Raw genomic sequence first — 27,830 nt, forward strand, 5'->3', positions numbered from 1 at the left:
CGGAATAACACGGGCACTGCCATATGGGATCTTCCTGGAGTGATAAATCCTCTTTTTAAATTTTTATCGATGTATTTTCTCATTTCCTCCTATTCCTTTTGGGTCATTGAGTACATTCATGGTTTGGGTAACGCCACTCCGGGGATCAATTCGATGCCACAATCCGTAGGTCGATGGGGTGGTAAACAATCAGTACTATCTTCCTTGAATACATCTGCTAAGTCTTCATACTCAATTGGATAGGATTTTTTCAGTAAGTGTTTCCTCTCTTATTTGATTTTGTATTATTTGAAAGGCGAGGCAGGCCATCATCATGGCATGGTGGATTAGGACCGATGGCTAGATGTAATTTACAATAACCCCCTTCCCAGTGTATATGGGTTCCCATTTATCAAGCCAAACTAGTCCCAGAATTAATGCTTTGCTCATGTGAGGAACCACCACAAAAGAAATCCACTCCCAGTGCTCCCCCATCACCATTTTAATATATTCAGTTCTATTAGTTGCTGGAGCTCCACCCAATATAGATCCATCCACCTGTTCAAATTTTAATAGGAACACCTAATTTAATAACTCTTTAATTTAATTTATCAACTACTGCTTGAGTTATTAAACATGTCGTGCACCCTGAATCTATCAGTGCCCCCACTTTAATTCCCTGATTAGTCCGTTTATTCCATAAGTTCACAGGTAAAATAAAAGGATGAATGGGTTTACTTACCATTGGGTCGTCTGGCATCTCATTATCCATATCAGCTTCTCCCAACATAGATTGCATAATAGATCTTTCATCTTCCACTGGAATATCTGATGAATTCACCATTACTCCCCTCGCCTTGTCTTGGTCATGCTAATCTCGTCGACTTGGTTTAGTCCTATTCAATTCTGAAGCAGATCACTGATCTTTCACTGCCATAGGTTGAATTGGACAATCCATAGCCCAATGCCCTGGTCTATCAAAGCAAAAACATTTAAATATTCTCCTATTGTTTTGTGTTGATATTATCCTGGGTTGTGGTTTTATACTTGCATTTATAAACTTTCATGGTTGTATTAATCCTTCCAGCCTCTGTTTCAAACAACTCAAACCATCATCTAATTCAATCGCCACACGATACCAGTCAATGTAGCATACGAACCTCTATATAAACAAGCCTGATGTAATTTAGGGTCCATCCCTTCTTTAAATATATGAATTAATAAACTCTCCGGTAATGACAGGAGTTTACTAGCCACTCATCAAAAATCATTTACATATTCCCGTGCGGTTTTCCCTTTTTGTTTTATCATTAACAAATCCTCTTCTGCTTTCTTATCTGCAGATGTATCTTCAAATCAATTTCTTAATGCATCCAAAAATTGTCCTATATCCCCCAACTCCTCCACCCTATGGCAATATAGATCCGATGCCCATTCGTATGCTTCTCCCATTAACACTCCAGTAATGGCCACTACCATCGACCAATTTGAGTGGTAACAATGGGAGTATAAATCAAAATGGTTTAATACTTGGCTTAAGAAAATAGCTACTTTATTTGTGTTCCCATAAAACATGGTTGTTAGAGGAGGGGGCCCCCACCTCCCTGGTACTTGACCTCCCCAACATGATCCATAATCCAGGTCCCGTGGTTCTAATGACCAAGGTCTCATGGAATGTCCATCTTCCCCTATGTTTCTATCCTCCATTCTCCCAGAACGTAAGCCCGATCTGTCCAATCCACTTCCGACTTCAGACTCCTGAAACCCTAATGGACTGGATGCATATAAAGGGTCCTTTTCAGAATGTAATACTTGTTTCCGAATCAAGGTCCCCCTCTCCTTTGTTCCTTTTAAAGTCACCTCTCCGAATTGTATCCTGAACATTTCTAATTGTGTCACTTCCTGGAAATGCCCATTGACTTTCATCGGACCCAGACCAACGTTTCACTTTCCAATCCAGTGGATGTTCCTTTTGCCTATATTCTTTCCCCTTTCCCTCTTTTAAGCCAGGGTCTGGGTCACTTAATCGCACCTTAGTTGTTTTAGGTTTTACTACAGGTGGTACTGTCAATGGCACGTCCTCTCTCTCCATTTCCCCTGTCCGTTTTCCATTGCCCTCTCCACCATTCTCTTCAGCCACTTCTACACTTTCTTCCACCATCCATTCGGGATCTATGCCTTCTGCCATTATCCACAGTGAAGTAGGTTTGTTTGTTTGAGAATAAAGGTGAGCGCTGACTTTCTCTTAGCCCTCGTTTGTACACGTAGGAATTCTAGCAATAAACTATATTACTCACAGGATTTGTTGTGAATAGATATGTTTATTTTCGCTCGTTCTCCTTCAAACACGGCAACAACGGATATACTGGATAAAGTCAGCGCTGAGATCATTCGTCACTCAGCACAATTTATCATGCAGCCCCACCCTATGCAGCTAACTAACATCTACCCTCCCCATTAGTCCTACACACCTCCACCCCGCAATTCTAAACGCAACTAATTACCAAACAGAATGTGATTTCAATTCCCGAGTTGTGCCGTAACTTCCCCAATGATTGTTTGTGTTTCATTTTGGAGAAATGAAGTTGGAGAGGAGTTGGAGTGATAAACCTTCTCCAACCCCATCCTTATCGCATGCTCGTGCTGATATGAGATAGGTCAAACCGGGATGGGATCTTCAAAAGTAGGAGACGTTTTCTGATCAAGTTAATATATTGTAAATGGCAAGATCGGACGTTCATTCCCCAACCAAGATAATGTGTCGGGATTCACTCCAGGAGATAAACCAATAGACTTTTTGAAGCCCGACAGGGGTTCTAGCTTATCTTGATATTTTAATCTACATGGAAAGTATGGAAGAACACATTAAGCTACACCGTGCAGTCCTCACAAAACTCTTAGATACTAAACTATATGCAAAACTCTCTAAATGTGAATTTCACCAAGAAAAAATTGACTACTTGGGGTATAGAATATCCCACAAGGGAATAGAGATGGACCCACAAAAAGTAAAAGCTGTCATGGACTGGGACACACTTTATACATGCAAGCAACTGCAAAGCTTCTTGGGGTTTGCAAACTTTTATCGCCAGTTCAATTCCAGCTTTTACAAACATCACCCTCCTTATGATGAACTTGCTAAAAACGAAAGGGGGGGGGGAGAAACCCAAACCAAGGCAACCCCTTATCTGGACAATGGAATGCCAAGTGGCATTCGAAAAACTCAAACGTCTAATCTCAGCAGAACTGGTCCTTAAGCACCCAGATCCTGAACAACCTTTTGTCATCGAAGCAGACGCTAGTGATGTTGCAGTTGGAGCAGTCCTCCTCCAAAACAATGGAAGTGGACAATTACAACCATTGCGCTTATACATCCAAGAAACTGACAGAAACCGAGCAAAGGTGGTCCATATGGGAGAAAGAGGCATATGCTGTGCGGTGGGCAATGCTCACATGGAGACATTTCCTGGAAGGAAACCAAATCCCCTTTGAAGTATGGACTGATCACAAAAATCTGAAAACCCTGAGAAATCCACGGAAACTCTCCGAAAAACAAGCAAGGTGTGCTCAATATTTTAAACAGTTTAATTTCACTCTCAAATATTTTCCTGGGAGAAAGAACTTCTTAGCAGATGCACTGTCCAGAAAACCCCAATACAACAGCAGAAAGATTGAGGTTATAAAACCAATGATCCAACCGATCCAACTAGCAGCAAAGTAATCACCCGGGCACAAGAGAAAAAAAAATCTTCACTGACTGAAGACAACGATGTCAATATTTAAGGAGGCACTACTTAAGGATGACTGGCTCCAGGCTAACAAAAACACTTGCTTACTCAAAGTTGGACTAGCCTGGGTAGAAAACAAACTATGTCCCTGCAATCCAGAGAATGTAAAAACTTTGCACCTCATCAAAAGACAATTTTGGTGGCCGTCTCTCAAAAAGGACATTAAAAACTATGTTGCGAGCTGCCCCACCTGTGCTGCTGCAACCAGAAGACAAGGAAAATATCCTGGACTTTTACAGACAGTAGCAGACCCTTCTGTACCCTGGAAAGAGATCTCTATTGACTTTATAGTGGAGCTTCCCAAAAGTGCTGGAAATACTGTCATTTCGGCTGCAACTGATCTTTTTTCCAAACAGGTTCACTTTATTCCATGCCAAAAGATCTCAACTGCCAAGGCATTAGCAAAGATGTTTCTAATACACATTTATCGCCTTCATGGAGCTCCCCAACGGATTATCTCAGATAGGGGTGTTCAATTCACATCCAAATTTTGGCGGGCGTTTTTAAACATATAAGGCTCCACCCAGGGGTTGTTGTCATCAAGTCACCCCCAGATGGATGGATCAATAGTGTATTAGAACAATATTGAAGATGCTTTATTAATTACCAACAGGACAATTGGAGCAGCACGGGGTTCACTCCATTCCAGGTAGCCACGGACCAAGAATTCAACCCCATGCCGCAACTACCCACCAAAGAACCTGAAATCCCCTCCCTTAAGGAGTGGATCAATAACTTACAAGCCATGTGGCCAATGGTAAGATCATCTTTACAGGAAGCTAGAGCAGTTTTTAAAGCTCAAGCAGACAAAAAACGCTGCGATCCTAAACCTTTCATAAAATTGTGTTGAAGTATATATGGCAAGGTAAGAAAGCGAGGATAAAGCTAAAGCTTTTGCAAGATGCTAGAACTAGAGGAGGTTTTGGCCTGCCTAATTGGGAGCTGTACTACCAAGCTGCAAATTTGATGTGGGTTAAGGAATGGATAACATTAAGAAAGACTAGATTGTTGACACTAGAAGGTCATGATTTGTTGTTGGGTTGGCATGCTTTTTTATGGTATAAGGGAACCAAAACACAGGGTTACTTTCGAAGACATTATATACGGGAGTCTTTGTGGTTAAACTGGGAGAAGATAAAAAAACAATGTTATCTGAAAATTCCAGTTTGGTTATCGACGATAGAAGCATTTTCTTATCCTATAATCTATAAGAAGTAACAAATAGTTAGATATGGGGAATTATTAGATGAAAAGGGTGAACTTAAATCGATACAAAATTTAGAGGAACAAGGTATAAAGATGAATTGGTTTTCATATGTGCAAATACACTCAAGGTATGATGAAGATTCCAAAACAGAGGGATTTTATGATAAACAGACTGATTTAGATAAGATCTTGACAGGTACTGATGAAAAGGTGATTAAAAAACTATATGGTTATTTATTGGGAATTAAGCTAGAGGATGAACAAGTTAAAGAAACTATGATTGCTTGGGGGAGGAATTTTGGATATGGGATTGATTTAGAGAAATGGCAGAAACTATGGTTGCAAAATTATAAAATGACTATGTCTACAGCTTATAAAGAAAATCTGTATAAGATGTTTTACAGGTGGCATTTCCCCCCGACAAGGATAGCAAGAATGTTCAAGAATAAATCTGAAAAATGCTGGAAATGTCATCAGATACCTGGCTCATACTACCATTATGTGGTGGACTTGTGAGGATGCTAGAAAATACTGGACTAAAATCCGCATGTGGTTGGAAAAAATGACAAAGAAACACATAGATTTGAAACCGGAGTTCTTTTTATTGGGAATCGTACCAGATGTATACAGTAAAGACTTGAAATATCTGATTGTAAATGTATTAACTGCGGCTAGGATTGTATTTGCTAAAATTGGAAAAATGAGAAAATTCCATTGCAGGAAGAAATTATTAAGAAAATATTGGAATGTGCTGAGATGAGTAGATTGACATTTGAAATTAGAGAGCAAGAAGATAAACAATTTTATAAAATTTGGGACCTTTTCTATCAATGGTTGGACGATGAAATACAATAATAGAATATTTAGAATGTTAGATAATAAGGAATATCTTTGTTTTTTCTTTTTCTTTTGTTGTTTGACACCACATCTATAAAGTGTTTTTTTAGGATAGAATTGGTATGATTATATGATCTGTTATAGAATAAATTACTTAAATTATAGTTATCTCATAAAGTATGAATGAATAAAAGTATAGTCAAATGATTTTCTTTAATAATGATATGAGGATATATAAGTTTGGATTGATAAGAGTTATTATGTAACATAACGGTAATTGAGACTACGAAATGAATGCACAAAATTGATGAACCAACCGACACACTGTTTGTATAGTACGGAAGAGAGCTGATGCTTTTATGTTTTGTCTGTTTTGTTTGTTTGTTAAAAAACCAATAAAATTGTTTTCAAAAAAAAAAAAAATTCCACAGTGAGATGTGTTCTGGGAAACTCTGAAAAAGATCATTCTAAAAAGGGGGTTGGGGGAATTAACATGTTGGCTCTTTGTTTTACTAAATACACATCAAAATAAGGGGAGGAGTTTTAGACTCCCTTATCTATCTCTGCATGCCTGAGAAACCTTAGACGCTGCTTTTAACCCCTACATGAATTGTCTCATCGCAATAAAGGATTCCTTTTGATACGTTTTGATGTTTTCAGAAGTTCATTCTAGTTGATTGAAGGGGAAAAGTTCTGTAGCCTGACAGCTACTCCTCAGGAACAAAGCTATGACAGAGAATGTCTTTTCATCCCATTTGATAAATAGTGTCTCTTAACAAGTTTCCCTAGTTACCTGAGTAGGATCTGTGGGAATACTTGGGAAAAGATGGTCGTAAAGATTGATACTCGGGCCCCAAGTTATATAATATTTTTAAGCAGTGACCAGTACTTTGCATTACACCTGGAAAACTATCTCTATACCAGATGGGATGAAGGGAAGTAAAAAAAAAAAGAATTATCCAGTCTCCTAATACATGGTAATAATTAGCTGAGAGCGCATTTTAGAGTTGGAAGTTAATTCTGTTTTACTATTGGAAATTATAGAAATACAGTGCTATATTCAGAGTTGCTGATATTTATAGAGCAAATTAGTTCTGGCTAAATTCCCTTACATTAATTTTAGTAAAACTGAAGAATTTCTAACATGCAGGATTCAACCCAAAATTTTTAAAATGAAATTTTCTCTCTACTATAAATGAATGTTTTCATGTCTAAAATATGAAACATTACCTGTCATGCAAAAACAAGAACTAATTTTTCCTTCCAGAAGAGGTTCCAGCCATTGTTTCTTCTGTTCTTCTGTCCCATACAAGTATAGAACCTCCATATTTCCTGTGTCTAGAAAACAGAAGAAACATTGAACACCCTTCCTATTTTATCCAGCATACAATATAATTCTGACAAGCCAGTTAAATAGTCCCTCACCTGGTGCATGACAATTGATTACTTCAGGAGCAAAGAAGCACTTCCCAGTCTCTTCTGCTATTAGTGCATAGTCCAATTGATTAAGACCACTAACAGCTGGCAGGAAAAGGTTCCAGAGACCTTCTGCTTTGGCCTTTTCCTGATAAAAAGAGAAAAACTGATGCAAAGTAAACAGTAGTGGGATTCAAATAATTGAACAACTAGTTCTCTGTTCTAATGACTGGCTGGGTAGGCGTGGCTGAGTGGTCATGTGACTGGGTGGGTGTGGCCAACTTGACATCACTCACATCGAGGGGCGGCTTGCCTCGCTCAGTATTTCTTTGCTGGGTGGTTCCCTCCCCTCTGCCCCTTACCTGGCCTCCCTCTTAATTTTGATCATATGATATGGGAATGCTGCAATGTCCGTAAGTCATTTTTTTCAGTGTAGTAACTTCAAACAGTCACTAAATGAACAGACTGCCTATAGTGGGAGGACCCCATTAGAATCATTATTGAACCCAATGCATTAAAAAGTCCATCCAGTAAAATGAATGGAATGTTATAAGAATAAAAAGTACAGTTTTTTTTAAAGATATAAAGTATTTGGGGAATACAGTCTGGTATACATGACATGCAAAATAAATTAACTTGATATAAAAAATGATGTATTTCAATTTGATTCCATAAAACATGGTCAATCAGGAGAGGATCTAATAATATGGTAAATATTTTTTTACCATGTTACATTTTTCTGCATATTATTTAAACACATAAAAAGTTGGTGTATTATATATTTATTCCTGCTCAGAGCATGTGGGTTTCAGATTATTTTTGTGTTCCACTGCATTTCTGCCACTGTGCATCGTTTTCCTCCTTATAACCTTCTTTTTGTCTGAGAAAGTAGCCCTACTTGGCTGACTTTCTCTGTGTGCACAAGCTAAGCAGGGTCAGGTCTGGTTAATACTTGGATGGAAGACATCAAAAGACAAGCAGGGGGCTGGTAAGCCTCTGAAGTTGAAAAACATCTTGGAAGACTGATAGTGACATGGCTGCACCTGCTGACTCAAACAACAGCCAGCTTTACTCAAAAGTATATTTGAATTTGATAGCAATTAAAACAATGGTGCTTGCAGCACACACACTATGCCTGATTCACATTTAGGCTGCTTTCTGTATTAATATGTTTTCTGGATTTGCATAATATACTGATCAACCCTGTACATCAACAAAATGGGTTTGCACAGCATCCTATGCCCTAGAAAAGCCTAATCAAAACAAATACGTTGCATGAACGAATCTGCCACATAATTCGTCACTTTGTTGTGTTAATCGCAATAGGCTTATTTTAGCATTTGCACTTTTCATACCTCTTACAGTTCAAAACAGTAAGGAAAGTGCATCGGCAACCTTCAAAAATCACTCTTAGTTTAAAGGGGTTCTAAAAGCCTTTGCAAGGGGTTGAGGGGAAGAGAATGCACTAAGCCTTTCCCTCGATGGCTCTTTATTCTACCCTAGTTAAATCCACTGTGGGAACACACCCCCTGTGTGCATGAATGAATGGATGAAGAATTCCCACTCTCCTGCCTGATTTCCACTGCAGCACTAGGGCCTGAGAATCCAAGAGATGAAGCTTCGAATGCTTTGAAAATGAGCCTCGATGCAAATAGCTGGAATGCCCTTCCCCTCCCTTCTCCTCTCTACAGGTCCATACAGCTCCTTCCCCTTTTGTTCCAGGCAAAGGCTGTAGCAGAAAGTGCTGGGGAGGCTGGGGCAGCAAAGGCATCACCTACCAGATCTCCCCTCTTTCTCTTTTCCGGTGGAACCTCGTTGCCAAGCAAAGCTTGCCTGGACAGATGCAAATTTGAGCATCTTCGTTCCTGGCAGCATCCCTGCATTTTCTCACCCACTGCTGTGGCTGCCTTAGTGGATGCTGCTCTTTTTGCATCCAAAAGGAGTGACAGGCGCCTTCCATGGAGCATGCTGCCGCCGACATTCTTTCCGTTAAAGAGAGCTGGGGCTTTGGGCCAAGGTCTAAGTCAGGCCAGGAAAAGGAAAGGAGAAAGGCCAGCTTGGGACTGATTCTCCACCCAGACTGGCCTCTTGGCCATTCACTGGTTGGAAGTGATGGGGTGAGATTCAGCCAGTTTGCCGAACTGCACAATAGTTAGCTACCAGTTCTTGTGAACTGGTGAGAAATGGCTGAATCCCACCACTGCAAATAACTCAACAATAGGTCTATTTAATTTTAACTGAAACAGGAATACAGAAGATAAATTACATCACAAAACTACCATATAAAAAAATTATGCTACAGGATACCTGAGGCATCACACAACTTTCCTATGGGGCTAACTTCTTTTCTACACTACTGAATGACGTTTCAAAAACAGCCAGAAAACAAGTGAAAAGTGTGTGTAGGATTGCAAGGGGCGATCATTATTGCTAAAATGCATCTACCAACTATTTTAATAATAGTTTTGATCATTGATTTAGTGCTCTTTCTAGAACTGGATCACATCACCAACAGAAACAATGAAACACATCAACTGGAGTACACAATAAAGCTGCCACGACTCCTTTTTTAAGCAGAGCATTTTACACCTGGAAGAACCAAAAGACTGTTCAGGAGTGGACTGGAGATGAGATAAAAATAACACCGTAGGGACATAGCAATAAGTAGAGATCACTGGGGCATGTTCATTTACATTTAGATTCATATAAAGAAATGTCCTTAGGGACATATGATGGCCTAAGGCCACAAGCTGTCATTGATGGAGCAATGAAAACAATGGAGTTAGTGCCATAGACTCATCCAGTTCTCTTGACTCTGGCCCCAGGTAGCCACAAGAATTACGATTCTCCAACATATTTTTATTGGTAAACAAATAAGAAAAAAATTCACTTTCTCAGTATTCACCTACACTTTTCTAATTTACACAGGATAAATACAAGTTCATGAATTCCACCCCCTCATTTTTCACAATTTTCAAGATTTTGCAGTTCCTACATTAAAATGTATTTAAGATATACTATGAGAAATGAATAAAAAAAAATTTTTTTCATGCAGGCTTTTTAGCATGAACAAATAAAAATGGCAAAATAAGGCAAACCAAAATTTTGAAATGGATTCCTTATATTTCTGCTTTTACTGACTCAATTTTAAATTTATTTTTTTCTAAATCTTAATTTATGCATATGCATTTTATATAAAAAATTATTGTCACTTTCAAATTGTAACTGAAATTTGAAATATAAAAGATGAAATATAAATAAAATAAAATGTGATATAATATTAATCTTATCCAGATACCTTTGTATAAATCTCTATTCTTCATAGCAGTGGTGGAATTCAAATTTTTTTACTACCAGTTCTGTGGGCATGGCTTGGTGGGTGTGGCAGGGGAAAGATACTGTAAAATCTCCAGTTAGAAGTGGCATTTGCTGGTTCTCTGAACTACTCAAATTTTCCACTACTGGTTCTCCAGAACCTGCTGAATACCACCTCTGCTTCATGGGCTTATTAAATTTTCAATGTCTATGATTTCTAAGCTTTCCTGAAAAAAAAAGCTGTTGCATTTTTTGAAAGAATAATGTTTTGGAATAATTCTTACTACATATTAAACTATGGTATAATGTAAATTCATATAATTAGCTATCTTAGATCATTTTCAAATGAGACAAGGGGAACTATAATTTAATAAAATCACAATTTGCTTGGATGTTTCTACATATATATTTAAGGATAATGTCACTAATTTCATACAACAAAAAAAGCGGTCCTATCTGATTGAATGACAGGAATGACAATCTCATTCTAAATATGCTAGGAAGGCCTTTGCAATATTAACACAATGTGCTAATATAAACCATAGTTTAAAATTTACAATGTCTTATTTACTGTCTGCACATAATTAACTATGTTTAAATTGAACTATCTTATGGCTTAATGTGACAAAGAACCCAGATCAGGATGTTTTAGTACCATGTCAGCCTCAAATATAAGAGTAAAGGAGAGTGAAACATAGTTTTAGTTTGTTTATACTGGAATTACTGGAATTAAAGTATTTTAAAACAAATTTATCATTTTATTTGAACTGTATTGTATACATATAAGAGATAAACTCTACCTTCAAGTCAATGTTGACTTCTGGCAATCCCTGCAGTTTTTCTTGGCAAGATTTTTAAAGTGGCTTGCTATTGCCTCCTTCCTAGGGCACTGGGACTGGCCCAAGGTCACCCAACTGGTTTTTTTTCTAAGGCAAGACTAAAACTCATGGTTTTCTGGTTTCTAGCTGGTGCCTCAAACCATTATGCCAAAAATGACTCTCTTGTGGATTAAACTCATAAATTCCATTCACTCTGTAAGGTATAACTTTCACTGGAATAAAAACTATAAATTAAGTTTTAAATTATATTTGCACTGATACTCATTGGCGTCATATAAGACCTTTCTTTTGGGGACATGGAGGCTCAGTGACTAAGCTTGTTAATCAGAAAGGTCAGCAGTTCGGCGGTTCGAATACCTAGCACAGTGTAACGGAGTGAGCTCCCGATACTTGTCCCAGCTTCTGCCAACCTAGCAGTTCAAAAGCATGTAAAAATGCAAGTAGAAAAATAGGGACCACTTTGATGGGAAGGTGCAGCATTCAGCGTTTAGTCATGCTGGCCACATGACCACGGAGATGTCTTTGGATAGCGCTGGCTCTTCAGCTTTGTAACGGAGATGAGCACTGCTCCCTAGAGCCGGAAATGAGTAGCATGTATGTGTGAGGGTAACCTTTACTTTTACTAAGATCTTTCTTTTAACAGTATACTATGGAAATAAAAAGAAATGTACCTTGAGTATCTCCATGACACCAGGTTTTCTCCATATATCTGGTGAATTTTTCTTTCTGGCGTAATACTCAACTATTTCCTAGAGGGTATATATAAAATAATTTACAAATAATCATTAGCATGCCACCCCATCTGAAGTCTGTAATTGAAAGTATTGATTAATCTCCTGCTAGACCAGGGGTGTCAAACTGGATTTCTTTGAGGGCAGGATCAGCATTGTAGGTCTCCTCCATGGGCTGGTGAGGGGGGTGGAGAGCAGGGGAGGGGAGACAGGATGGACACCTCCTGCAGCACTCTGCCAGCCAAAAACAGTCTGTGCAGAGGTCTCATGGGGCCTCTATAAAGCCCACTTTCGGCCAACAGAGTACTGTTGAAAGCCATGGAGGCTGAAAATGGGCTATGCAGGGGCCTTGTGAGGCCTCCATGTGGCCCGTTTTTGGCTGGCAGATTGCTGCTGGAGGCTGGAAAGACCAAAAATGGGCTGTGCGGAGGTCTCACAGGGCCCCTGCAGCCCATTTTTGGCCAGCAGAGGCATTCCGGGCCTTTGATATTTCCAGGCTGGCTCCATGGTCCAGATTTAAGCATCCCGTGGGCCAGATCGGAGTTCTGCGCTAGACCTTGAATCTCATAGAATTAAAAAAAGGTATTTCAAATTAGAGTTAGGACCTAAGTGTTTTCTTATCTGTATACTTGACCTATATACTTATGAAGACAGAGAACTGGTCTCTGTCACTGCCTTAGTTAGAGGATTGATATCTGCAAAATAGATCACATGAGTACTCTTGGCATTGTGGTGAATTAAATGGCACTTCCAGGAAGTTTGCAAGGCGCAAGATGATGTTGATTTGGTCCTACTTTGGTAACTGTTCATGATACAACTTACTTTTTCAGCTGGAAAAATGTGCTTTTTCATGAAATCCTTCATTTTCTGAAGGATTTTCTTCCCCTCTATGGACTGCTGGAATAATTCTCCAGAATTGCAAAGAGGTGAGCCAGTGTTGAAAGTTATTCTAGAAGAAAGCAACATATAACTAGGAAGAAATATTAGGTATGTTGGCTCCCTTGATTATTTGCAAAAATAATAAAAATCTAATCAATCAATACACTGATATATCAATGTGTCCTACAAGAGTGTTAAAGAAAGGGCAAACATGCATCTCAGAAAGACGCAGGGAAAAATTGATCTATCTCCTGCCAGTTAATACTACCTATATTTCTGCAGTTCAAATCTGTTATATCTACCATAGATACATACCGCTCTTGTAAATTTATTAAAGAGATAGGGAGCGCAGCATCAAATAGCAATCAAGAAAAGAAAACTTTGTGCAACCTGTTTGAGATATAGGTGACATGGTTGCATCTTTATAACTCTTTCAACAATCAATTCTTACTTTTTTGCTACCAGTAATCCAACTTCAGCCAGAGGTCTCACTACACTGCTGAACTCCAAACTGTTTTCTGCAGAGGAATTACCCAGGAGATATCTGGCATATATGCCCTAAAGAATAAGTAATTTCAATATGAGAAATTTAACAAATAGCTGAGCATTTTAACAATATATGACAGAGGAATGTTTAATTATTATTCAAGATCTGTATTATTTTAATCTTTGATCAATATGTTAAAAAAACATATAACCCATCAAATGAGCAGCACGATTGTCAGAAATAATAATAGTACATACTTATACACGATATACACAGTAACTATAAATTACAAAATATAGCATAAAAAACTATTAAATTTCTGTGAAACTGTGAAACTATTCAACATAGGGTTCATTAAATTTAAAGTTACTGTAATTTTCATTTACTGTGCCGGTAGTATTATGTTGTTTATGAAAAACAATAAATGATATTGTATGCTATCCCTATACAGAGAAAATTGAAGCCTCTTTTTATTTATTTCTTCCAATAATTTGTTAATTATTTTGGGCTAAAAGATGACAGGTCTCTCACGGATATCTTTAGAGCAATGTGATCAAGTAGAAAATTAAACTACAGTCTCATCTCCTATTTTGACACCTTCATCACTACATTTCGTTGGTTCTAAAAATCTATTTAAAGCACAGTAATAATCACTTGTAGGGTCTCACCAATAGCATAATGTTTAATATTACATAAACAGTTTCTCTTCAAGTAAAATATAAAATCTGGAATGCCATTACTAATGTTGTTATGAGTAAAAGAATTTACAAAAATGCATTCTATATGCTCCATTAAACATTAAAAGATAATGTGTAGATTATATACGTTACCTGGCTTATTGAAGCCAATTTAAAATATGAAAGAGCAAGGAAAAAATTAAGATTATATGGAGAAGTACAGGTATCCCTGAATCGAGAATAAATTGTGATCAGTTCTTCAGAGGAAGGAATTCCTATGAAAAGCAAATTCATTTATGTCAACCTTTAGCTTTACTGTATGATTTACAGATTACATCACATAGATCACAGATGTAATAAATAAACACATATATTGTATTTGTTTTTTTATATCATACTATCCGCATTAGATAACAAAATTATAGAATTATTTTTGAGCAGTGGTCAGCAATTGACATTTTCACATCATACAAGTATTTTCTTAGTCTAACATAGAAATGGTTTGCTTGGGTCTTCTTCAGCATAATTTTAGATTTCTCAACATTGGTTGCTGCTCTAGAACTTCATAGTGATTGTCTCAAGTACTAACCATACCTGACCCCATTTAGCTTCCTGAGTCATCCAAACTCAGCTAAGTGTTAGTGCCACAAATTATAACTGTTTCTCAACCTCGGGAAACTTTAAGCTGTGTAGACTAGTTCCCAGCCAACCTATATTATATTTAATATAATTATTTATTATTATATTTATATTTAATTTATTATTATATTTAATTATTTATTAATATGTTATTATATTTAATGAGATGCTTGTAGAATGTTTCCTTAAGAGAAATTTCTTGACTTCCAGTGGTCATGTTGGGACTCCCAGAAGGGCTGAAGATCTAGCTCTGTTCTTCACCCCTCTTTTCTGGTGCTGGAAAGATCCCAAAGGGATACAAGAAGCCTGAAGGGAAGCATGTTGGAGTGGGGATACTCGAGGAGCAGTCCGGCGATATGCGATCATCAGCATGACAGAGAGAAACCCTGTTGAGCCCAGCAGAGACTAGCATACACAGGATGGCGGCTCCAAAGTCCTAACAGCCAGCAAAAAGGGGAAGCAAGATCGAATGACAGCCTCTGGTGAAGAACAAGGAGAGGATAGTGCAAAGAATTTGCATTATAGAAGATTAAAAAGAAAGGAGGTTCGTGCTGTATCGGAGAAGAGAGATCTATTGTAACCCAAGAAGGCGGCGAGAAAGCGGAGGTGAGAACAAGCGGAGAGTGACTGGGAACAATAGACAGCCGGGGAGCAGGACACTTTAACGAACAGAATAGATCAAGATAGTTATCCAGGATACCTTCTGAATACTAAGTTTTAAACTTTGGAAACCTTTGGAAATTCTAACTGTTGAAAAACTGTAAAGTGAGTGTTTTACACAAGTTACTTGGCTGTGAAAATTGCTCTTTGCTGAGGATTGACAGACTTTGAGAAACAGCTAAAGTAATGGAAGTGGAGAACGTCCATAGTGAACAGCATTACTCAGCAATCCGATAGTACAACATAGTACAACATAGAAGATGGAATTGGGAGAAAATTTTGAGAGACTGAAGTACTAAGAAGAATTGGATAAATTGATAATTTCTACTCCTTTTGTACCTTAAAATTTCTGAACTGGTGAATCTGCTAATTGAACATCGGGTGATTATTTTCTCTTTTTCTTTCCCTTCTACTGGATACAATAACTGGAATGCTTCCTGGATATTATTAATTATACAATCAATTGGTACTTAAACTCAGATATAATACAACATTTATACTTTAGATTCAGATTTAAATTATAATTAGCTTAAGCAGAGTTTAGTGGAATTAAGTTGGAGCTTAATTCCCTTCTATTGGATACAATAACCGGAACACTTGCTGGAAATTATTAATTATTAAGTATAAAACTAATTGGTATTTAAATTCAGATATATTATAATATATATACTCTAGATTTAGACTTAAACTATAATTAATTTAAGCAGAGTTTAGTGTAATCAATTAGGAACTACTATTACTTAATTTATTTTATAAATGGTTAATCAAGATAAATAATTAAACCTGTATATTTAATGATTGAAAGTTCTAGGTAATTTATACTTACAGTTATATATTTATATTTTATAGCTTAATTAAACTCTTCTCTTTATATTTTGTATTTATATTAATATAGAATGTAGATATTCTGACGTTTATCATAATACTTATATTCACAACTTAAACTGTAAATTATACTTATATTGATGCATATGTATTTATATATCTAAAAAGAGTTTTATATTGATATCTATACAATTAGATATGTTGATTTTTCACCTAGATATTTATCTTGCAAATATAGAATAGAATTGGGATTACTGAGACTTTAAATAAGAACATAACATTATAAAAGCTCTTAACAAGTACCATATCTCATTAACAGTTAAACCTTAAGAAAAATAATTTTAAATTGTTTAATGCCAATTTGGGATAATGTTTATAACATTCTTAATAATCAGAGAGAGATATTAGAAGAAATGTCTACTATAACTACCACAATGAGCAAGACAGGAAAGAAGACCACATCAATTCCAATACCCTCAACAACAACAGCTTCACCAAGGATACAAAAAACAATAGAAGAAACACTAATGGCGGAGGAACAAAACACCACTTCAAATGTTAACATTCAAACCTCGTTACTTGTACTACAAGAATCAATGGCCGACTTCCGGTTTGTCGGCTTCGGTGACAGCAGGGATTCGCGTTTCTCCGTGATCCCTGCTGTGCTAGCCGCCTTGGTGCCTCCGATCCTGACAGATCTGGAGGCTAAGACTGCCCTGTTGGGGCAGCAGAAGATAGGGGGGACCCGGACAGGGGTTGAGAGGTATCGCAGACCCCCTCCCCAGCCGGCAATAACCCCCTTCTCTCAAGACGGTGGAGCGGCGGTCTTAATGGCTGCCACAAAGAAGCCGGCAACTGGATAAAGAATGCGCAGGAGGAAGAAGAAGGAGTTTTAAAACGAAAGTTTTTTCTTGGTCGAACTGGGACCTTAAGGACATATTTAATACCTGGGAAAGTATTGGCTCTTTTCTGGACGCTACAATGTTCCCAATTGATGTTTTCAGCGGCGAAAGAAAGAGTTGAAAAGGGAAAGTTACTCTCCCTCCCTTATGGAATTAACAAATGGACAAGGAAAACCTGCTTTTTAATAGAAGGTAAAACCTAAACTCCTTTGTTATAAGTGGGAAGGGAGAGGCCTGGAAAAAAAAAACTTTATTTTAAGACTTTGCTGGAGGAGATGCCTTGAAGATAAAGAGAATAGATGTTAATTGTAAAAAAGATTTAAAGCATAGACTGGGCGTTTTTTTTCCCTAATTCGATTTCACCCCTGGAAGAGAAATTGTAAAAGGAAGAAGTTTGTACTCTTCCTGGACTGTTTGATGACTTCGGGATTTTGGGACTTTTGGGAACTGTTTTAAGCTTGGAAATAATTGATTGGCTTAATAATAAGAAGAGGATACAGAAAAAGAAGAAGAAACAGTTTAAAACGGCTCTATCTCTTGATGAACTAAAAAAACAATATTTAAAAATAAGGAAAGAAGGCAAAGATGTTATGGGAGAAGCCCTTTGTTTTCTAGATATGGCGCTTGTCATGTGTCAGCAAATCAAACAACAGCTGGAAGAAGCCGAGGAAGAAGAAGCCATTTTTAACGAACTAAATGGTGTGACTAAGAAAGAAAGGAGAAAGAGAGGAGCGAAAAGGAAGGACTTAAGAAATAAAAAAATATTTATGAAAGAGAAAAAGAAGATGCAAAAACAACAGAATACTAGAAAGCAAAAGGAAAGAGGAATGCAACAGAAAGGGGAAACCAAGAAGGCAGAGGTCTGGAGAGGAGGGGGTAAAAAGTTTAGGCGGGCTAAGAAGGAAAGGGAAAAGGGGGAAAAAAGTTACAAAGGTACAAAACAAGATGGAGAAAAGAAATTTTTTTTTAGGGATAATGGGTAATGTATGGGGGGGGGGGTTTCTTTAAAAAAAGGGGATTCTGCAAAGTACATATAAGTATTGTAATAGTGGTATTCGTATTATAAGTAGATAATCAGAACTTTTTAAGATTTAATAAAAGATTAAAATATTAAGGTATAACTTTAAAATGTTTAATAATGAATGATCTTAAGTTTTAATAAAATACTAAAAGGAATGTCTAAAATATTAGTTTAAATATAGAGTTTAATGGATTAATGTGTTGACTGTTATGGATTTATTATTGTAGTATTGGTTTCTGAAATAGTAGAATGTACTAAGCAGAATCTGATTGGGATTTAGGTGTTATTTTAAATTTTAATTTAGGGGAATGATAGAAAGGCATCATACTCTGACTAGTGATTCCAGGGGAAACTATTTTTTTTTATATTGGAAATGAGACAGATGTAAATGGAGAAATGGACAAAAGATATAAAAATATTTTTTTTAAAGCAAGATTAAATATATAAAACAGAATTAAGACGAGGGAAAAGTGGAGAGGAGTTATATAATAGATATAGAATGGTAAACAAGATAGGTAATGGTATATAAGAAGAGCATGAACTTAATTGAAGTCCATACAAAAAGAGGTAATCTGGGGCCAAGTGACTTTCTAAAAGAAAGTTTATGTTTTTATGTTTATGTCTTATGTGTGTGTGTTCAATTAAGAATTAAATAATAAAATCTCGGAGGAAGACTAGATGAGAACAGTTACACACAAGCCAGAGGGAAATATAAATGTGATGATTGAATAGTAGATAAATTAGAAAGGAAATATGATTGAATAATGACTAAAGAGAAATAATGTGGAATTTGGTAAAGGGAATTTATGTGTTTATATGGAAATGGGATAAACTATAAGTATGTGATATAAAACAATGTGTTACCTGCCTTGTAAAGATTTACAATGGAAAGAGGTTTTATGTTTTTAATGTTTAATGATGTTTTGTTTTGTTTGTTTGTTTGTAAAATCAATAAAACTTGTTTTTTTTTTAAAAAAAAAGAATCAATGGCCAAACTTCAAGAAATGATGGTAAAGAATCACTCAGAAACAAGAGCGGATATTAATGAACTGAAGGAAGAACTGGGAAAGTTAAAAACAGAAATGAGATCAGATATATCTAAATTTGATGAAAAGGTAGAGTCAATTCAACAAGCATTGGAAAGAAATGAACACACAATGAAGGAAGTAGAGAAAAGAATGGAACAAATGGAGAAAAAGTTAGAAACAAGTTAGATAAAAACAGTGAGTAAAGAGAGGGAGGATTCCCTGCTCTATATCGAAATGGACAAAGCTGTGTCGTACCTTAGATTTCAAAATATATTGGAAACTAAAGACGAGGACCTAGAGCTAGTGATGGCAGAAATTTTAGCCAAAGCTCTAAATAGAGACAAGGAGGAAAGGCTAAAGGAAATGGACGACGTATACAGGGTCAGCATGAGTTATGCAAGGAGAAATAAACTTCCAAAAGAAGTCCATATTCGATTCACAAGGAGGAAAGTTAGGGACATAATTTATAAGATATCTAGAGAAGAAGCTATAGTATACAAAGGAAAGGAGATCTAGATCCTCAAATAAATCCCTAGAAGAGTAAGGGAGCAGAGAAGGGATTACAAATTTTTGGCTACACAGTTAAATAAGCAAGACATTCTATTTCATTGGTTGATCCCAGAAGGAATGTTGGTCTCTTGGGAAGAAAAGAAGATTAAAGTAGATACTCTAGAAAAGGTGCAAGAATTGTACGAGCAATTAGTGGGCTCGGAAGATCAAAGTGGCAAAGAAGATCTAGACTCAAACTCTCAAGAAGAACAAGACCAATAAAAAAATAAAGAAGAAAAACAAGAAATAAGAAAAACTAACTAGAAACAAGAAAGAGAAGACCTTAAATCAACGAACATAACGCAAAGGGAAATAAGAGCAATCAGGAGACAAAGAACCAGATATAATTAGAGCTATGGAAAAAGAGGCGAAACTCTTATCCATTAACATAAATGGCTTAAACTCAAAGACAAAAAGACAAAGGATTCTGGCAAAGTTGATAAAACAAAATGCAGATATTATTTGTTTACAGGAAACACACATTTTAAAAGCAGATGAAAAATATCTAGATTGCCCCAAATTAGGGATAGTGTTTACGGCTTCCGCAGATAATGAAAAAAAAGAATAGAATAGCAGTTTACATTAAAGAAGAGATAAAGGCAAATTTACAGATCCCAAAGGAAGAGTTCTGGCAATAGAAATACAGATAAACTTAAAAAAAATTCTATTGGTGGTAATTTACGCCCCTAATGCCAATCAAAAAGAATTCTATTAAGCTCTATATGCTAAAATCATTGAACTGGAAAGGAAAAATATTTGTATTATAGGGGATTTTAACGCTGTAGCAGATTATGAAAAAGATTATAATGGGGGGAATAAGAAGGGAAGGGAAAAAAAGAAGAGAACTACCTAAAATTTGTACAGAAATGATTAAAGAATTAAATTTAGTAGACGTATGGAGAAACTTAAACCCAGATAAGAGACAATTTACCTTCTATTCAAATCCCTACCAGTCATGGTCACGCATTGATATGGCATGGATGAGTGGAGATTTAGTAGAAGAAGTGACTGAAGTAGAAATTATACTGAACTCTTGGGCAGACTATAACCCTCAATTGGAAAGGTAAGAAAAAATCAAGGAGAAGGTGGACTTTAGATGCTCGATTATTAAAGGATGAGGATTTTATAAAAAAACTTAAGGAAGAGCTAACTTTTTATTTTAAAGAAAATAATAACCTAGACACAACTATCCAAAATTTATGGGACACTATGAAAGCCGTCATACAGGGAATTGTAAATATCTTACGCTGCATAAAAAAATTAAGAAAAACATGCTCAACAAAACAATTTATATCAAACAATTAAGAAACTAGAATCCAAATTACAGGACGTCCCACAAAATGTTAAATTACAAGAACTGATTCTCTATAAACATAAGCTCAACTTAGTTGAACAGAAAGAATTGAATAGAAACTTGAAAGTAACTAAACAAATATACTTTGAACAAGCAAACAAGCCTGGTAGGTGGTTGTCTTTATAAGCTCAAAAAGGAGAAAGAGAAAAGAACCATCTACCAACTACAAGATGAAAGGGGAAATTATCAACATACAATAGAGAAGAAAAAAGAGATTGCACATAAATATTCTGAGAAACTGTATAAGAAATAGAGAGTAGATGAAGATCAGATAAGGGAATATCTAAGAGAAAAAAGAACTTGAGAAATTAACGATGAGATGAAAGAATTTTTGATGAAGGACATATCTATGACAGAATTAAAACAAGCAATTAGAACCCAGAAAAGTAACAAAACCCCAGGCCCTTATGGCTTCCCAGCAGAATTTTATAGAGTGATAGAAGAACAAGTGGGACCAATAATGGTGGATTTATATAATGAGATATTATTATCTGCTAAAATGCCAGACACGTGGAGAGAATCATTAATTTCGCTAATCCCGAAGGGGGACTCAGATGCCAGAATGATACAAAATTATAGACCAATTTCTTTGCTGAATGTAGATTATAAAATATTTACTACCATTATTGCTACTAGATTAAAGAAAATTCTGAATGATTACATACATCCAGACCAAAATGGATTTCTCCCAAATAGACAAATTAGGAACAATTTAAGTATAATAATGGATAGTCTGGAATATTATGAAGTCCACCCAGAGAAACGGATAGCCCTTGTTTTCTTAGACTTTTCTTAGGCTTTTGACAACCTTAATTGGCAATTTATGATTCAGCAAATTTATGACATGAATTTCGGCACCAAATTTGAGAATATTATAAGAGCAATTTATTCAGTACAAAAAGCAAATATCATAATAAACAGAGAAAATACCGAAACTTTAAATATAGAGAAAGGAGTCTGACAAGGTTGTCCGCTGTCCCCTCTGCTCTTCATATTATCATTAGAAGTACTATTAGAAAGAGTGAGGCAAAATCCTGAAATAAAAGGATTGAAAACTAGAAATGAAGAATATAAACTGCAAGCATTTGCAGATGATATGGCTTTTATTATTGAAGACCCAATAGAAAAAGGACAAATATTAATTAAGGAATTAGAAAGATATGGAGCGGTGGCAGGATTGAAAATTAATAGACAGAAAATGAAACTTTTAGTAAAAAATTTAACAGATCTACAAACAATAGAATTAGAAAGAGTACTTGGACTTCAAACAACAAGAAAAATTAAATACCGGGGAATATGGCTGACAGCACACTGTAAGGCGATAAAGGAGAATAATTATAATAAGCTATTACAACAAACAAAAAAGACTTAGAATTATGGACGAAAATGCAACTGTCATTACTAGGAAGAATAGCAGCCATAAAAATGTCTATATTACCAAAAATTCTTTATCTATTCCAAACCATTCCAATTAAATTAGAAAAGACATTTTTTGATAATCTTAATAAAATGACAGCAAAATTTATTTGACAGGGTAAAAAACTCAGAATAAAAATGAAACTACTACAAGATATGAAGAGCAGAGGAGGCTTTGGATTGCCAAATTGGGAATTGTATTATAGTGCAGCAACATCAGTTTGGCTAAAAGATTGGATTAATTTAAAAAATAAAAGAATATTAGCTATAGAAGGTCATGATCTTCAGAGAGGATGGCATGCCTTTCTTTGGGACACAGGACCCACCGAACAAAAATATTTCCACAGACATCTGATTAGAGAGTCGCTGATATACAACTGGATCAAAGTTAAAAAGAAACACTATATAAAAATCCCAATCTGGCTATCTACAATGTAAGAGATGATCCACCCAAATAATTTAGACCTGAACAAAATGTTAAAGTATAAAGACTTATTGGATACACGTGGAAATTTAAAAACAATACAGGAGCTCCAAGAACAAGGGCTACGAGTAGACTGGTGGGCTTATCTTCAAATACAAAGTCGATATACAAAGGATGTAAAGGAGTATGGAATATACTTGAAACCTCAATTAAGACAAAATCTTATTAGGCCCAGATAAAAAAAATATTACCAAAATTTACAAGTATCTCCTAGAAGTAGATTTAGAAGAAGTAGTGAAAGGATGTATGATCGCATGGGGTCAAAATATTGGTCATAACATAAAGTTATCAGACTGGGAGACTGTATGGAATAGAAATCACAAATTAACAAAATCAGCAGCATACAAAGAAAATGCATATAAAATGTTCTATAGGTAGCACTTACCCCCTTCGAGATTAGTGAAAATGTACCCTAAAATGAGTCCTATATATTGGAAAGGTAAAAAAAAAAGAGGGAACATATTATCATATGTGGTGGTCTTACCCAGAGGCTCGAAAATATTGGCTCAAAATCAAAAATTGGCTACAGGAAATCACCAATGAACAATTAGACCTAGAACCAGAACTTTTCCTATTGGGGATCTTCAAAAAAAATATGTAAAGAGCACAAAATATTTATTATTACACATATTGACTGCTGCCAGGATTGCCTTTGCCTAATGTTGGAAACAGCCATATACACCCATAATGGAACTGGTTATACAAAAAGTTATGAATTGTGCTGAAATGGATAAATTAACGCTGAGTTTAAAAGATAAGGAGGTTTCAATATTTTATAAGGTATGGAAACAACGGTATAGCTGGATAGATTGGAGACAGATTAAGGATAAGATATTATTAAATATAGAATATAGATAGAATAAGAATATAATTATGCACAAATTAATACCTGTAAATATTGAACAAATGATTGTTATATGATAAGCACCACAAAGAACTGTTATTGAGTGATATATTTTTTATGTTTTTAATGTAATAAAAATTCAATAAAGTTTATTTTTTTAAAAAGAAATTTCTCATTCAACATTGTAACCTTTTCTTTTCTTGAATTTTATTTATATTTTTTCTTTAAAATACATACATACTTAATAAACAGTGTATTGTGTGGATCAGTTTACTTATACAATATAATAATAACAATAACAACTATATTAATACTACTTATGTATAGTCCAATTTTTGCATCCTTTACTTATACATATCAGTGATCTTTCATCTTCTAATTTCTACCTCTTTTATCTAACCATTGATAAAACAAATCCCATGTTAAAATATTCTATTTCTTCTTTACCCTTTATTATCATCAAATCTTCATCTAATATTTTTCTAATTATACTTTCATCTGTAGGTGTATCCTCATTTTTCCAATATTTTGCAAATACAACTCTCACTGCTGTCAATATATTATTAGATATGTAATCCTTTTATTACAGTTTTCTGGTAATATACCTAAGAGAAATATTTCTGGTTTTACATCTATATGTTGCTTTAGCATTTTCTCTAACCATGTATGCATTTTTTTTTTTTTTGCTTTTACACATTCAGTCACGTGATAATAAGAACCCGGTATCTGATTGCACTTCCAACATTTAGCGGACATATTTTTAAACATCTTTGCTAGTCTTGCTGGTAGAAAATTTTATACAGGTTTTCTTTATACCATGTTTTTCCAAAAAGAAGGCAGGTTTTATTTTCTTTTGACCACTGAAAAAACGGCTAGACCTACTTTTTGGACGGTTCAAATTATTGACTCACCTCTTGGCAGTGGCACTGACAGACCCGACCAGCAGGAGCCTGCTGCTAGCCCATTTTTTCTGCGGCTCCTTGCCGCCACGCGCATGCATTGTCCAAGCCTCCATTTCGCCATCAGATGCCTTCCAGAAAGCCCTCTGCAGCCGATAATAGAGCTCTGCAAATACCTTCCAGAAGGCCTCTGCAGCTGATAATAGAGCTCCGGATTGGTCTGGAGCTCTATTATCGGCTGCAGAGGGCTTTCCAGAAGGCATTTGCAGAGCTCTGTTATCGGCTGCAGAGAGCTTTCTGGAAGGCATCTGAAGGCGAAACAGGCCAGGGCAATGCGCGCGAGTGGCGGCAAGCAGCTGCAGAAGAAGCAGCTACAGAAGAAGGCAAGGCAAATGTACGAGGCCTGGTAAGTAGGGCAGCTCCACCTCCTCTCCCAACCCTAGCTTATTTTTATCTGTGTGCCTCGCCCCACCCTTGCACCCTGGGTTGGGCATGGTCTTAATTAGTGCTAATTTTGTGGGTGGGGCTTAATTTGATCACATGCGCTCAAAAAAATGTGATAGGGCTTCCTTTCATCTTTTTGGAGAAAAACGGTGGGTAATTGCCATGGTCAATTTGTAGTTTCTGTTCTAGAGTTTTTGCCATTTGTCTAGCTCTATGGCAGTGGTGGCTAACTTTTTTGGGCTCCTGTGCCAAAAATTGTGTGCACACTTGCGCACCTGTGTGCCAGCACTCAGAAGGCAATGCATGCGCCCTCCGCCCCCTGCACATGCATGCGCAATACACCCCCTTACCTGCACTGTGCCTCACAGCTGATTTTCGGCTGGTTTGAGGCCCATTTCATCACTTCTGGTGTTTACAGGAAGTGATGAAATGAGCCTATTATTTGGCTTGCAAAGCCTGCAGAGGCTTTTTTCAAGCCTCCCAGAGGCTGAAAAAGGCCTCAAACTAGCCAAAAATCAGCTGTGAGGCATGCGCATGTGCAGTGAGGTAAGTTTGTCTGCAGCTCACGTGCACAAATGGCTCTGCGTGCCTCCTGTGGCATGTGTACCATAGGTTCACCATCACAGCTCTATGATACATCCAAAGTTTCTTGCCCAAACTATAATTGTTTCTTTTACCTGTTTGTCTTCCGAATTTAATATTTAACAAATAGCTATATATTTTGTTCATTATTTTTTCATCCACACAACTATATTTCCATTATATGATCGTTTTTGTTTCATTTACTCCTTCTAATCATGATTGCAAGGAAAACCCTATCTTCCAATTCAATAAATCTTTACAAAAAGACTGATATCTCTTCTAAAATAATAAGTTCCTAAGCCAATTTCCCTAATCTAGCTAAAGAGTCATGCTTCATTAGGGAAGCTGCAGGCCTAGCCATTTTAGAACTGTGGTTGAACCAAGTTCTGTCCTCAGTTATTTTGAGAGCTTCTGTATAATAAAATGCAGGATCCAAAAACCAATAATCAAGGCTCACTGTATTATTTATTTATTTTACAAAGTCCACTGGTGGAATTATATCCAAAAAATAATGAGAGGGACTCTGCAATCAAAAGAAGGCATTTGTATTTCAGGAAAGAAGAAAATAAATGATAGAGTCTTGCTTATACATAGTTAATAGATGACATAAACATAGATATTCATAATTAGCTATTTTCAAGGTATTTCTCCATTCTCCTACTGTTACTCTCCTTAAGAAAGAACTATTGACTTAATAGAAAGAAACATATCAGTTACATTTCCACAGATATTTTTATAAAGCTTCTTGAAAAGCAGGTACTTCATAATTCCTTTTTTAATGAAGTAATTAGCACATATTTTACTAACTCTCTATTTTAGTTATTTACTAACTCTCTATTTTACTAACACATTTTCACTCCTCCAAGAATTTGTTTTCCTCACACCTAGAGCAGGTGAAGTATATCTAAGATGGGAAAATGGAGGAGTAAGAATAACCCATCATTTTGTTTTTTCACATTTTACTTTTTTTAAAAAAGGAAATAGCTGAGAAGAAGAACAAGCACATACCAGCAATGCTGTTTACATTCTGTAAATTAAGCATTTTTATAGGTTTGAGGGTTCTGGGCCAAAAGCAAAACGCAAGAGTATAAGCCAAGTCTGCAAGAGGATGGCCTAAAGTTGAAAGTTCCCAATCCAACACTGCCGCGACACGGGCCTAGAAATAGAGACAGAAATAAAAACTTAAAAGAGGACAAAATAGTTGAAAATTTTAATACGATTGCTCTATTTAGTGATTTAGCAATAGCAATAGCACTTAGACTTATATACTGGCCCATAATGCTTTACAGCATTCTCTTGAGTTGTTTACAATGTCAGCATATTTACTTACCCTCAACAATCTGGGTATTCATTTTACTGACCTTCAAAGATGCCCACAACCTTGAGCCAGTCAGGATTGAACTCCAGGTTGTGGGAAGAGTCAGCCTGCAATACTGCAGTTCTAATCACTGTGCCATCAAGGCTCCTGGTGATATGATTTCAGTACATATCATGCACATGGAATTATAGTTATGACTTTTGAGAATATTAACATGGATGCATATAACTCAGTGCTATTGTGTGACTACTGCTAATCTAATTGGCAAAACAAAACCGAAATAGTTACCTTTGCATTAGATCTGAATTTCAGAAGTCAGCTTCTTGCCACCAAACAAACTGAATGAGGTGATTCATGTACATAGAGGAGGACATGGGAGGCAAGGCCACACTTGTGATCTTACAGATTTTTACATCAACCTCCCTCTTTCCACCACTCTGATACTGCTGAGTGAAAGATAACCAACTATGCTCTCTCAGAGCCAGCCCTTTACCAAACAATGTCCTGGTAAGGACTGAATTAAAAGTACAGCACATATGCAAATCATCATTAGTTGAATTCTTTAGCAGCTAAGTCTGATTATAGGAGTTCATGCATTTCTGTACATTTGAAGTATCACTGATTTTGGAAGACAGAATAGAAAAGATAGAAACTGAGGAATATATTCAAGGTAACTAATCCATTTGTCCTCTGGATCCAGTTTTGTGGAAG

The 27,830-nt window shown here is 36.2% G+C and overlaps 1 protein-coding gene across 6 annotated transcripts in view; it reads right to left on the reverse strand.

Moving 5' to 3' along the window:
• The window catches only part of ACAD11 (acyl-CoA dehydrogenase family member 11), a 75,055-nt gene that overhangs the window by 22,886 nt on the left and 24,339 nt on the right, over positions 1 to 27,830 (reverse strand). For 3 of the 6 annotated variants that reach the window (XM_026720385.2, XM_087916716.1, XM_087916714.1), the window contains 7 exons: positions 26,810 to 26,957; positions 14,308 to 14,429; positions 13,442 to 13,548; positions 12,934 to 13,060; positions 12,052 to 12,129; positions 7,236 to 7,374; positions 7,041 to 7,148 (listed from right to left, as the gene is read on the reverse strand). In XM_026720385.2, the coding sequence (XP_026576170.1) occupies positions 7,041 to 7,148; positions 7,236 to 7,374; positions 12,052 to 12,129; positions 12,934 to 13,060; positions 13,442 to 13,548; positions 14,308 to 14,429; positions 26,810 to 26,957 (829 nt within the window). Of the gene's footprint in view, positions 1 to 7,040; positions 7,149 to 7,235; positions 7,375 to 12,051; positions 12,130 to 12,933; positions 13,082 to 13,441; positions 13,549 to 14,307; positions 14,430 to 26,809; positions 26,958 to 27,830 lie in introns of all 6 variants that reach the window. The other 3 variants (XM_087916715.1, XM_087916713.1, XM_087916712.1) reach the window with 1 other exon arrangement.

Source organism: Pseudonaja textilis, chromosome Z, assembly GCF_049901715.1.
Source record: "Pseudonaja textilis isolate UNSWEBS1 chromosome Z, rPseTex1.2, whole genome shotgun sequence".
NCBI classification, from domain to species: domain Eukaryota; kingdom Metazoa; phylum Chordata; class Lepidosauria; order Squamata; family Elapidae; genus Pseudonaja; species Pseudonaja textilis.